This window comes from Phalacrocorax aristotelis, chromosome 4 (genome assembly GCF_949628215.1).
Source record: "Phalacrocorax aristotelis chromosome 4, bGulAri2.1, whole genome shotgun sequence".
NCBI classification, from domain to species: domain Eukaryota; kingdom Metazoa; phylum Chordata; class Aves; order Suliformes; family Phalacrocoracidae; genus Phalacrocorax; species Phalacrocorax aristotelis.
Genome location: NC_134279.1, coordinates 65,564,945 through 65,578,920, shown reverse-complemented (window position 1 = coordinate 65,578,920; position 13,976 = coordinate 65,564,945). Strand labels below are relative to the sequence as shown.

Sequence of the window (13,976 nt, the reverse complement as noted above, 5' to 3'; positions counted from 1 at the left end):
AGTTTTTAGACTTGAGTGTCTTGCCTCCTTGCAAAAAATTATGCTACCAGTAGTACATTCATGAGATGCCTGTTTTCTCTAGCAAAGATGCTATCTGTCCTCTTTCTAAATATACAGAAAAGCTCAGGGTAGCTGCTTAGATTTATCCCTAATGGGAAAGAAAATCAGGAAGCTACTTTGATTCAGATCAAGAATAGTCTATTTCTCCCATAAAACCAGTATACTAAGTGCCTCTGTTACAAGTGGCAAGGGATAAGTTGACTTTTGTCTCTGAAAATCTCCATTCTTCCCTTGAAAAACTTCAGGTTTGTTGTAAAATCTTTCCAGATTTTCTCATTGCTTCTTTCCATCTAAGATGGGAAGAAGTACAAGAGAGAATTCAACATTAGTCATCAATCCCCATACCAGCAGAGAAAAGAATTAAAATTATCAAATGTATGAGCTGCCTTTAAAATTGCTTCATATCATGAAGGAGGATTGCCTTTGGAAGCACATCTGCATTTTCTCGTGTGTATCACTTCTGCAGTGTTGTTTGCATAGTGTCCTGTGACACATTTTTTGGAAGGAGAGACGGTCCTAGATTCTAATAAGACACTGTGTGCTTGCTTACTTGTATTGTCAACATCAGTTTGTTTAATGGCTGCTAAGGCCACTTTTACTACTTCCTGAAAACTCAGCTTAGCGCAGAATGATCCCACTGTCTGTTATGGGCACCTTTTAATGAAATGAGGCTAGGCTGCCAACTATGAACATTTATTCTGTATAGTGCTAACACTTACTTGTTGATTTGTGACATGTGGTTCTCCTCCTTGCTTCTTCACCTTGCAGATCTGTGTCTCAATTACAAGAATCATATTAATCTGCGTCATCATTCTGAAGTATCAGAAGAAATCATTTTTGGAAATAACCTTTTCCTTCAGTTGTCTGATTCCTAAGAGCAGGAGTCTTTTTCACTCTAGTGCATTTTCTTTAGAGAGGCCCTTGCTGTTATTTCTATTTCTATTCTTTACATTCAGGCTTCAAGCAGACAATTATTTCCGCTGTCATAGAAAATGGTCATCCAAAACAGAATTAAAACCATTATTAGAAGCACATTATTACAAAATAAAGCAAAAAAAAAAAGACCAGTAGGTTGATATTCAGCTGTTAAACTTTTCTGTCCTTTACCTATGTTTGTCAATTTGTAATCTTAAAATTCTTGAAACAACTAACTTTCACTCTTGTATCTTTATATTAACCATCTTTTTGAGATTAATTCTATTTTTTCTTATCCAACTGTATCTAGAATTTTTAGAGAATTCAATCACACATTTCCATAACTCAAATTCTCACTAGGATTTTATGCAGTATGTTTGTCTTTGCCAAAGTCTTAGTTTGACACCTATATCATCATGTAGCTTACACTTAGTCTTATCACCTTCCTGTTAAAATGGCATTTCTGGTAAGCATCACCTCAGCTGGCAGGATGAAATTCAGACTTGACAGCAAGCCCCTGTATGGTTTTATCTCTCTCTCTCATTCTCCACCCCCCTTTTTTTTAGACAAAGTTATTCTTGGGTCAAAATATTTGGGTTGGTTTGGAAAGGGCAATTTAACTTTATTTTTACAGAAAGTGGTCTAATTGATTTATACTTTTTTGGGTTTTGACCTTTTTCCAACTGTATGGCTCTTTCGTGTGGTCAGAATACACACACTAGCTATTTTTCAGTCTTTCTATAAGACTGATTATTTAATATATAACTGAATATAATATAAGACTTTCTGTAAGATTTCAGTAAATAATATTGAAAGACTACGGCTTTTTGTAAGAAGTCTTAAGGGACAATCTGTTTCTTCTCAAAAACTCTTCAAAAGGGTCACACACTTCACTGATAACTTCACATTCAGAAATTAGAGCATATTTCACTAGTTGCAAGTGGCACCTTGTTTCAAGGAAGTACCTATTTCTGAAACAGGTAGGCCATCAGCTGCTTTTCTTTTGTGCCTGCTCTGTTCGTACAGCTTCTGAATGAGATACTAATTTTGACAGAGTGTTACTTAATAGGGGTCTTACCATTTGCCTCCTTGAGCAGTAATTTGGTAATTTACCTGTAGTCAGGTTGAGTGACCAAAAGCTTAAAGGGGGACAGGAACTACTTTCTTACCTTTCAGAAAATAGGGCTGAAATATTTGTCTGCATCATTTCTATGGCAGTTCTTTCCTAACTGATAAAGGACATTTATCTAAAAATGAGCTAGGAAATACTGCTAAAGAATATGAGCAGCTTTTGCACACACTTGGGCCTTCTAACACTTGGTAACCTGCTAGAAGAAGCAAAAAGTGTATAGGCTAAAAGCTTGTGTTGTTTTTCCAAATGTCTTCCATATAAGAGATCATAGACAAAAAATTCTCTGAACGACAAGATATACCTCATATTATCTAGTGTGATACATGCTTATATGGTTCCCAGAAATCATATCTAAATTTCCTGGCACTTACAAGTATAGCATCTAGTTTAGGATTGCATTGGTGTACTTAGTTTTATGCAGCTTTTATTTTTACGATGGATAAACTCAGTGCATTTGTTCTGCTGTTGGACACCTCAGGCCATGTGCCTAAACATTTGCTGGGTGTTGCTTTCAAGGGAGACAGGAGGGTGAAGAGGCCTTGATGACTCTGCCTTATCCCTGGATTTTGAGAATGTGGCAAATAGTTTTGAGGAAATGGAAACTAATGATTGTTTGCAGTCTGGGTCCTTTAATATAATAGTCCCAAGCCAGTTTCACTTAACTGTTAAAATCAAAGATGATTAGGCTCTTCAGCAGTGTGGATGCAATACTGTTCATTTCTATAATCATTGAAGCTTAGCACAAATGAAATTACAATAACCTCTAAATGAAAAGCAGGTCTACTTGATTAGGTTGCATAACACTTCTGCATTACTCTTAACTGTTCAGGGTAACTATATAAAACCATTAGAAGTATCAGTTTACAGGGTTTGGGAGCAGCTATGCAGAACATGACCTCTTTCTGTGGTTGTTATCTTACTAAGTACTAGAATGGAAATCGCTAATTTTGCCAATGCATAAACCTGTGCAGCTAATAAGCACATTTATTTTCAGGTAAACAGATCCTTTTCTAATGCTCAGTACACTTTGATTTCCTTTACTTATTAGTCTCAGGAGGTATTTAGGCATTTAAGTATTTGAATGTAACGTCTTAAGGACTAACTAATATAGGCCAATATGTTGGCACTAAGTTAAAAAAAAAAAAAAAAGTAGAGGGTAGGAGTAGGAGACACTTCATTTTTATAAGGAAACAATGTTTAACAGTAATGTTCCTTCTGAATTAGTCTTAAATGATTAACTGATCACAACAGGATAACTGCATCTCACATACCTCCTCCTCCAATTACACTTGTAACAATTATAGACTACAACAGAGGAATTATTCTGAAAATGGCCAACATCAGGGGCATTTGCACTATCTAGAAGTATCTCCACATGAGTATTTTGATGTGGAATTCTTAGTATTATTGACTATCTTCGCTTAAAACTGTAATGGCAAACCATGAGTGGCTTTTTTATTAATCTGTTTTTGGGCCATGCTGAACAAAAATATTTTTGGAAGTATTGGAGCCTGCTCCTTTTGAGCTTTTGTTTCCAAGAATTTTCACTACAGAATTTCACATTTGAAATGTGTATGCCAGCTCCAAATTGATAAGCTGGTCCCACTAAATTCTTCTGGATTTGAGTATCTTAGCAGCTTACAAAAAATCATGTATCAACTGCTAAATTTCAACAACTTCTTTTTTTTCCAAGATTCAGAAACTATGTACTATCCTGGACTTAGTTGCACGAGGTCAAAAACAGGCATGTATCTGAACCTTTTCACCATTGTGAGTTTCCTGTATGAAATCCTACATACATCTCTTTAGTTGGACCTAGAGACTTATGGGTCTGGAGCTGGTGTACATGCATGCTTGACAACCAGGACAATTTCCAAATACTAAATCATTGCTCATGGTTGTAGGCTGAATACCTAAGAATAATTAATTAGGAAGAATTATTTCTTTTTACATGTTTAAAAAAATAGGGAAAATGTTACAGAAAATCGTACCCAAAGATTGCTCTGATTATTTGCTATTATAAATTTCCTAGGCATGCCTGTGAAAAATAACGTAGCAGCTTTACGCCAATCTCCAGGACAGAATGGCACCAGCTTCCATGGTTGCATCCGTAACCTGTATATCAACAGCGAACTCCAGGACTTCAGAAATGTGCCACTGCAAGTGGGAATTCTGCCAGGCTGTGAACCTTGTCATAAGAAAGTCTGTGTGCATGGAACATGCCATGCTACCAGCCAGTCAGGCTTTTCCTGTGAGTGTGAAGGAGGATGGACTGGAACCCTCTGTGATCAACAAACTAATGACCCATGTCTTGGAAACAAGTATGTCCTTCCTCAAGACAGAATAGTAGTGTAATATGCATATGTGTCTCCTGTTATGTATATTTTTTAATAAAAGATCACACTTTTTTCTGCATGAAACAAAATATCCTGGGCATGTAAAAGTGAAAACAGCATCCAGGTTATAGTATATTCTTTCCATAAAGTTAATGAGGATAAGTCTCCAGTTAAGGGGAGCAGATGCACACATCTCACTGAAGTTCTGCCTAAAGCCTGGGATATGCTCTTACATATTTCTGTATGGGCTACTTCCGTAATGAGATACACCAATGCAAGCATTAGTATGACATTTGGTTCAAAAATCATTCAGAAGAAGTTGTAAACAGAAAAAAAAAATCTATTTGCATGTTTATAATTTATAGAATGAGAAAATACAATTATTATTATTATTAGCTGATGATTATTATCATCATCATTAGCTAATGTGTTTTAAAAACTTGATACAATAGATATATGTATATATGATAGAAATAGATATATGTATAGAAATATGTTTATATTTCACAGTACCCCAGGTTTTAGCTGGAAAATAGATTTCTACCTCTGTGGTAAAATTCCATTTAAGTCCATGTGTGCTAATTCTTTTTGCTGTGATTTAACTTGAACATTTTAGGTTGGGCATTTTATGTATGTTTTAGAGAGGGTCACGTGTATGGTATGTGTAGAGAGAGAGTGAAAGATATGTATATATGTGTATATGAGGATATTCATATCTGTGCATATTCATCTTTTAAATTTACTATAGAGACAGATTCAGGTTTTTGGCTCATGGTCTCCCAGCACAAGAAGATCAGAAACTTCAGAAGTTCAAAGTTCAGGATTTGTTGGTCATGGGCAACAAGAGGTCATTACTACATTACTGTCCTTACTACAGTTTGGCAAACTTTTCTTTTTCGTTTTTCTTGGTGCTAAAGTAAGCCTTCTTGGATCTTTCAGCTGCTGCTTTTTCAGAGCTCTGGCCTGTACAACTTTAGAGGACCAGTGACCTGAGTTTGCTAAGAGATTCTAATAAGATGATTTTCAACTCCTGTATAAAATGAGGTTTAAGTGATCCTTTCACACAGTGTCTGTGGAGAGTCTGACCCTTTAAAGCTTTATATACCAGTTAATGTGCTTTACAGTGCAGTTAGCATTGTTTACATTGGTTATGGACTCTTTCAGTACTATTAAGTTTTGAACTCTCCCCAAAGCCACAGCAGTAAATTTTTGAGGCATATCATTATAGCACTTCATTGTTTACAGGTGTTTTTCATACCCTGTTGTCTTTCACACTAACTTAAGAGATAAAGAAAGTAAGTCACAGCAGGATAAAAAATACAAATGCGATGTCTGTCATATCCATTTTATACTATAGGAGTCAAAAATAACATGGAGCTGTAACCATCAAGTTCTATAATAACAAAACCCAATGAATTTCTTAGAAGTGTCCTTGAAAAATTATATTCGGTTCTTATAACTATATACATCAACACCCAAACTGAGTGGTTTTTGCAGTAAATTACACAACTTGGCAAGTATCAGATACAGGCAGTATCAAGGATCGAATTAAGTGAGCACAACATTAGTATTCTGTTAGCTCTTGAAAATATTGGTTGTGTTTCAGCTGTATACAGTTCTGTGAGCTTTTAGGAGAGAAAGCCAAACCAAAATTGTTTATCTGGAGTGAAGGAGGGGTTTGTTGTTCTTTAGTTCCTGGGGAATTTGATTCTGTATTTCTTGATTCATCTGTAAATCCTGTCTGTTGAATAGATGCATTTTGTCCCTCTAATACAGTATAACATTCCTCTTTATCTGAGAAACAGACTTGTCACTGTGATCTCTGTTTCAGCAATGTAGGTGATCTTTTAGAGATCACTGCACACCATGAAAAGGCTTAAGGTTTAGATTTATTTTACCTAAATCTAGGTGCTTGACTTAGGAACATAGTGACCAAAGTTTGCTGTATAGACAGAAAAGGAATACACACATTTCTAAAGAGTAAATTAGACCTCAAGTGGTCTAATCACCCTCTGGATAAGCTCGTTTCTCTCCATGACTGTGTGGGGAGCTTATGGCAATTATACATCTAACTTGGGTGCCTGACATAGGTACCTGAAATTGGATAAGATGAAACTGTGCCCGAGAGTTTGCACTTCACTTGATGTTCCTTTCAGTACAGTCTGAAGATGAAATTTAGGGCTTCAAAGAACAGGTGGAAGCAAAAGGATGAGAGTTGGCATTAGCTAAGATTTAATCGTCTTCTAAGTCAAGCAGAACTTTACCGAATATCCTGACACAGATTGCTTTGTTATCTAAAACAGCCTGTATAGAATATGACATGATGTCAGTGTCACCTGAGTAACTTCATACATCAGATGTCCTAAAAGCGGTTGTTTTGTAAATGGTGAACAGATCAAATGCTAAACATAATGAAAACTAAACAAAAGCTCTCTGTCTTGTGATACTGTCTAAGCCTTCAATTTTGAGTTGCTTAATCTAACAGTCTTGGAATATCAAGACTCCAAAGACAGGAACAATTTGGAATGTTTTAGGGAACATAATTGCTTCAAAAGTATAGACTCTTGCATAACAGAGAAGTTAGAGGTGCCTAAGCTATTAGTTAAGTTTTATATTTGCATTTTTTAATCCCAAACAGGATATGTGAATGGAGGCTATGCGTTGTGCCTTCCATTTCAATATCCTGTGATGAGAATGACTTCCCATACTCTTTTTTTACCTCCAAGTTCACCACCACGCCTAAAGCATTTGCACAGAATTAAGGGTCCAGATGGAGAATTGTAATGTAAATTTCACTGATGAGTGGAACTTCTTGATATTTATAAGCTGAAACAGTTTTAGCTAGTTATTCCAAGTTTGTCAAAGTTAAAACGTGTTGTGCATTCTTTTCAATTTTACCAAATTTCTGACTGTACTGAAGGAGTGGAGTACAAAGCAAAGTTTCCAGAAATACAGACTATTTTATCTAAAAGATTTCCAAATGAGACGTTGTTCTTAACAGAACTCTTCTTTTACTATGAAATGAAATTTTATATGAATTTTTGCCATCTTCAAATTGAAACAAAGGATTTTGATTTAGATCTAATCGGATTTTTTTCCTAAAGCTTTTCATTTATTTTTTTCAGGTGGCTGCCACAACCGGCTAAGGAGGTTGTGGGCTCAGGGATCTTACAATACAGAGAGGAGAAATATAAGGGAGGGTGACTGTGACCTTGAATGTCAGGACTGCATTCCTCCTTACAGAGGAATCTTGACTGTGGTCTCCCTGGGAAACAGTATGTAGATAGAAAACTTGTGTATCAAGACAACACTTAAAGCAAATAATATTATTTCTAGGAAGAAAGTTCTTGACCCTGTGCCAACAAATAAACAAGGGGAAGTGATTTTATTCCAGGTCATTAGTGATGTTTTCAGAAGATGAATTCCCCTAATGTTCAGTTTACACCTAGGAACAAGTAATTAAACATCCTCCTTTTGGGAAACCTCTCTCTCAAGAAAAGCAAGACCAGCTATGCGTTCCCATCCTGTACACCAGAACTTAGCAGATGCAGCAGATGAGTTAATCGCAGCCTTTTTTGTCTAACAACAAGATTTGAGCCTGCCACAAATGTTTACGAAAGCTCAGCCGAGAGAGAGTAGCTAGTTTAATCACTTGATAACATGCACCCTCATCTAGTGTGAGTTTCTGCATGAGTACTAGATGAGTGCTGTTGTCTTTCGGTGAAGACCTGCCTCATGCGTTATACGACGCCACGCTACTGGCAGTTGGCAATGCAGACTCATATATTTGTTGGGGGAGCATGTGTTCAGCTTTGAAACTGCCATTGATGGGTCAGAAAAGTTTCAGTGAGGACGTGCCTGACCTGTCTTTGTGCTGGGAGCCCCCATACTTCATGAGCGACAATATGGTTTTTTTAAACGATACAAGAAGGAGAATTTTAGGTGGGTATCTTTTTTCTCTGCTTAATTCTAGTGGATTACATTCGGGCTTGATTTTGCTGTGTTCTTCTCAAAAGCATGCTGAAAATTTAGGTAGACAGGAAATGTTGGGTTTAATAACTGTGGCCTGTAAAAGTCTTCCATAACACATCTACAGTGGCTGTTTTCTGGTGAGACAGAGTTCTGTACTGCAGCTTGTTTGTGTAAACCTGCATACCAATTATAAACCACTTCACTGCATCTCACTGCAAAAGTCCATTAGAAACAAAAGCAATTTCTTCTGAGTACAGTCCAAAGTATTTGTAGTTAATGTTGCTTAGCCTGAACTTTGATGAATAATTTATTTTTATTCTCTTGGGCTTGTTTCCCCTGTAGATGTGTGCATGGTACCTGCTTGCCGATCAATGCGTTTTCATACAGTTGTAAATGCCTGCAGGGACATGGGGGAGTCCTCTGTGATGAAGAGGAAATGCTGTTTAACCCCTGCCAATCCATCAGGTGTAAACATGGCAAGTGCAGGCTTTCAGGACTTGGGAAACCATATTGCGAATGCAGCAGCGGATACACGGGGGACAGCTGTGATAAAGGTAAAAAAAAAAAAAAAAAGTTAAAATCATGTTGTTCTTTTGGTCTTAGAAAAGACTTTTTTTATTACAACATGAACAGCCAAAAACATCACCAACTTTTTTTTCCCCACAATACACACATTTGTTGCTTTTTTTTTTTACCATAAGAATTTATCTCGGTGGGAGAAAAATCAAACTTTTCCCATGAATTTGTTTACATTTTGAGGATTTTTTCATCAAATGTTTTGCTGTGAAAACATTTCTCTTTTTTGCCTTTACTCCGAAACACATTTTTACTATATTTAACTATTACCTTTTACCTGCTGTATCTTTCTGTATTTATTGTTTCTCTGCCTTCTGCAACTGAGAAGCCAAATCCAATGATTCTGCTCCTAGTTTTATCACAAACTCTACTTTTGACCTCTCAGCTTCAACTGATTTATCACAGCGAATTATGCAGGTGAGATGGATGAAAACAGGATGACTTTTCCCCCTACCTTTTTCTTTTTCCTTTGTCTATCAAAGCTTTCCCTCTCCCTCTCTTTCCCTTATCCCAGATGGCATTTATTTTGTATCGTACATAGATGTGAATAGAATGGAATAGAATAGAATGGAAGAACATGGTTGTAGAACTTTTAACAGATGTCTCATTTTTAGCTGGTTTTATACTTCAGTAATTTATGAAGTTAGTGGAATGTAACTTGTATTAAATAACAGTTTGAATAATATTAAACTCCCGGTCTAATAAATTAAATTGCATGCTCTCTGAAACATTTCCCTATGGTAAACAGAACCAGCTGCAAGCTACGTAGGAACAGAAGATGTGTATTTTTATAAAAGAGGAAAAGATTTAAGCTTCCAATTTTCTTGTCATTGTAATAGCTTTGTATTTATGGTTTACTTATACGTAATATAAACTTTACTGAAAATAGGAGGTATAGGAAATAAAACTCAGCATTAATCAAAATAAGTTTGGTAAAACCACTGGTTTCCAACATACAGTCTGAGGCAAATTTGAAAATATCAATCCCAGTGGCAGTTAGAAACACAGCCTCTTCCTTAGCAATGTCAACCATTCTTTGACCTGTCTCTCACAAGTATCTGTTATTTTAAATGTCATTTTCTACAGAAATCTCTTGTCGAGGGGAACGAATCCGAGATTACTACCAAAAGCAGCAAGGGTATGCTGCGTGCCAGACGACCAAGAAGGTATCGAGACTAGAATGTAAAGGAGGATGTTCAACCGGGCAGTGCTGTGGACCACTGAGGAGCAAGAGACGGAAATACTCTTTTGAATGCACTGACGGGTCGTCATTTGTGGACGAGGTTGAAAAAGTGGTGAAGTGTGGCTGTACAAATTGTCCCTCCTAAGTGTTGCTGTCACACTTGTCTTTTGAAAATGTTGTATACTTATTGACCGTGTCGGACTAATTAATGCTTCATAGTGGAAATATTTGAAATATATTGTAAAATACAGAACAGACTTATTTTTATTATGAGAATAAAGACTTTTTCTTCATTTGAAAAAAGATTCACGTGCTTGAACTGAGACTTCTCATAACCAAGAGGAGCTTTGAAGAAAAAAAAAAAGACCCCGTAACATTGCAACAGAGATGGGAAACTTTAACTGCTTTTAACATGGATTCTTCTTTATAACATGCTGAAGATACACTGACACTATACACATGTGACTTTCAACTTAACAGCTCAGAGATGAAATGCTGACCAGAACATGAGGCTTGTTTTTTTCACTTTCGTATCAGTATATTTTATTGTCTTGACAGACCATACCAATCACTTGCCTATGGATGAGGAAGCATTGCGAGTGAAAAGAATCAGATTATACAGAAATAACAATTGTATGAAATACATTTTATCTTTTGGAATTATTAAGCATCTTGAGAAGATGGAATCCCATGTAATGGATGGGAGATGGGAGATAAGAGAATATACTATAATCCTGAAATCTCCTGATGATGTATACTTTTATGTCAGCATGTTAGCAAAAGAAGCATAAAGTGTTTATCTGCCCTTTTCCAGTATTAATTTTTGTAATATAAATGTTTTGGGGATGATAAAAATAGATTATTGATGGATAAATTAGTAATAATATGAATTTCTGTTTCTATGAGTTCTAAAACAACTCTATACAGTATTCGGTTTCATTGAGAAATATTTATTGTATCAAAGTACATTGTACTTAACCCTTTTAGGCCATCCCTTTTACTGTTTTTCAATGCTTTAATATATATTAATTTATATTTGTCCCAGTATTTTTGTAATTTTTTTTTAAAAGGACTTAAAAATCAGGATTTTTTGCAATAGAACTAACGTAGCATGTCGTCTTGGGGTAAATGTTTTCGGTCTGTTTTTTCCTCCCCTTCCTTTTGCATTTTCCTTAGAATCTGACCACTTGGTGTCACTGAATCTGAAAGTGATGACAATCTGCAGTTTTCACATACAGCAGATATTCAGGACACCTTCCAAGAACCTGTAATGTATGACAGAAAATGTCTTTACACTAGGTGGCAATTGTAGAGAAGTTAATTTTCCCTGTATGCAGTACTTACAGAAAATAAGATGGCGTGTAGAAAATGACATTAGAAGGTAGATCTTTATAAATTAATATTCCCACGGAGCTCTTTACCTCTTCTATAAAAAAGAAAGAAAGGCTGTGCTATAAAGAACTGTGACTTTCCCCAAATAATAAAACTACTTTGCTGCCCTAATGTTCCCCATGTTAACATGTTGCTGCTAAATTATAATGTAGAATTGGTAATCAGTAGTGGGTTGTGTTCTTCTCTCAGTAAAACCCAGGGTACCCTGTAAAAATGCAGATGTTTTTCAATTTTATTTTATTATTTTTTTTACAAAAAAAAGTTAGATGTACATGTGTAATGCAGTGTGCTTTGTCTTATTTGGACTGATATCAGTGATGCTACTGATGTTTGTAAATTAAACAGATATTTACTTCATTAACAGCTTTTATTTGTATTCTTCTGAGCAGTTTAAATTGTCTAACAGCCCTTAATTAAACATCTGTAGTTGCAAAGAATATTTGGTAAAAAAAAAACAGAATAAAACCCAACCCCAGATCTAGTGTATTCATTGCTGAAAATCTGAAGAAGGAATTAACTTGGGTTTAATACACCCGCAGGCAATGATGTGACATGAATGAAAGTGCCACTTCATTACGAACAAAGCTGAACTCATATCAAAATTAACAAAATATTTATAAAGTACACTGCATGAAAAGGCAAATCGAGTCTATCCTAATATTTTAGTGGTTATACGAATGGCACTTTGAGAGTTCTTTCAGCAAGTAATTTGATTCTTCAGAGGGATTCATTTTCACTAATCTTGGACTAAGTATTTTAATTTTAAGCAAGTGGATGGGCTGATACTTAACCACATTTCTCTTCTGTAACATAATTTTTACAGATACTTTTGTATTTGTTTTACTTAGTCTGTTTTAGAATTTGTCTAAATATCCAGTGAAGCAGCCTTTGGCATGAGGCCGCCTTTGCAGTTTCTATGACTTCTAAATAATCTTCTGTAAATAGGGGTAGCTTTAAGGGAAAAGAAGCCATTTTTGCATAACAGTACTTAGACAAGACTCTTGGATAAAAGCAGTATTATTTTTCTGTGTATGATCAAAATCCCTGTACCAAGTATCTGGAGTTGGACTGCTTTCTGTCCTCATACTGACAGAGAAACTTTGCACTGGTATTCAAGAAATGCAAGCAGCTATTGGTGATCCTGAGACCATCAAGACGGGGCCTTTTTGTGGTCTCTAAGCAGAACCAAACATCTGAAGATTTAAAAAACACACACAAAAAAAACCCGCACAAAAAAACTCAACAAACAACCTTGGCACCTACCCCTCTGGAGGGATATGAGGCACCTACATCAAACAGTGACACAGCTCACCTTAGAAACCTGAGCAGCCCTGTATTCTCACCACTGAAAGTCCTTCAGCATCAACAAGGTGTGCCACTGTGCATGATGAGTTAACCTTCTCAGTGGGGTGGGTCACCCTGACACTCTTCTCATGCCTAAATCAAGTTTCCTGTAATGTTGCTATCACAGGCTGCCTTGTACCTGTATTTCCCAAAAGGGAAATGGGGGTCTGAGGGATCTGTAGCTGTAGGCATAGCTCACGCAGTGGAGAAATTAGTTTGGTGCAGAACACTCCAGACACACAGGTTTTCATTCAAAAACATAAGTAATGCAGCTTTTAACACAGTGTTCAAGGATTAGGTTTCTCTCCTAGGGTCTGCTGCCTGCTATAGGAAGCACTCTCATTCAGTCTACTTTTAATGTATTGAATAAAATGCATAAACAGCATTGGGTCTGGGGGATACAACTCAGTACGGTGCCCAAGTCCCTCGCTTCGAGTTAACACTGCATACAATTCAAATTCTTTTTAATTAGAAACCAAGAAAAGTGAAACACAGATTCCATCATTTTCTGCCAGTATTCTTAAAAGCTATAAAAGAGAAAGCACATGAATACTGCTTAATTTGTACTGGCTCGTGCACAGCTCCTACTGTCATCTCACAGATGATAAAAATGGGAAAGAGCGTGGAAAAATGACCATTCTTTTTGAATGAAGCTGTAACAAAAGTCATTGCTTTTTTTTTAACATTGAAAGTCATTTCAGAACGAGCGCTATCACACACAGAACCAGATTCTGCAGCCTATATTAAAGTTTCTGGGGAAGAAGGATATGGGAGTGATAGAAACACTGTTTTAGGCAAACCAACGGTGGGCTTTGAATAAGCTTTGCGAGTTACAGTTTATTTTCTAAGCTCTACTGAAATAACAATTTTGTCTTGTATTCAGAACACTTTTTATTGCCATATGGGGGTGCCATGAAACTTAGTATTACATGAATCATTGCAACATAATGATGCTCTGTGTAGGTGCCACAGTCAATATGATATTCATATGATGCTATGAAGGCATTTGCCTGGAAAGATCAGAATGCAGAGCTTATGTAGATAATGACAAATCTGGCACACCTGA

At 36.3% G+C, this 13,976-nt stretch overlaps 1 protein-coding gene across 4 annotated transcripts in view; it reads left to right on the top strand.

Annotated features, from left to right (window-relative positions):
- Positions 1-11,923, top strand: part of SLIT2 (slit guidance ligand 2) — a 277,299-nt gene extending 265,376 nt beyond the window's left edge. For 3 of the 4 annotated variants that reach the window (XM_075091765.1, XM_075091766.1, XM_075091764.1), the window contains 3 exons: positions 4,140-4,428; positions 8,758-8,969; positions 10,078-11,923. In XM_075091765.1, the coding sequence (XP_074947866.1) occupies positions 4,140-4,428; positions 8,758-8,969; positions 10,078-10,319 (743 nt within the window). In that variant the 3' untranslated portion in view covers positions 10,320-11,923. The remainder of the gene's footprint in view (positions 1-4,139; positions 4,429-8,757; positions 8,970-10,077) is intronic. The other variant, XM_075091767.1, reaches the window with a different exon arrangement.
- Positions 11,924-13,976: the final 2,053 nt, after the last annotated feature.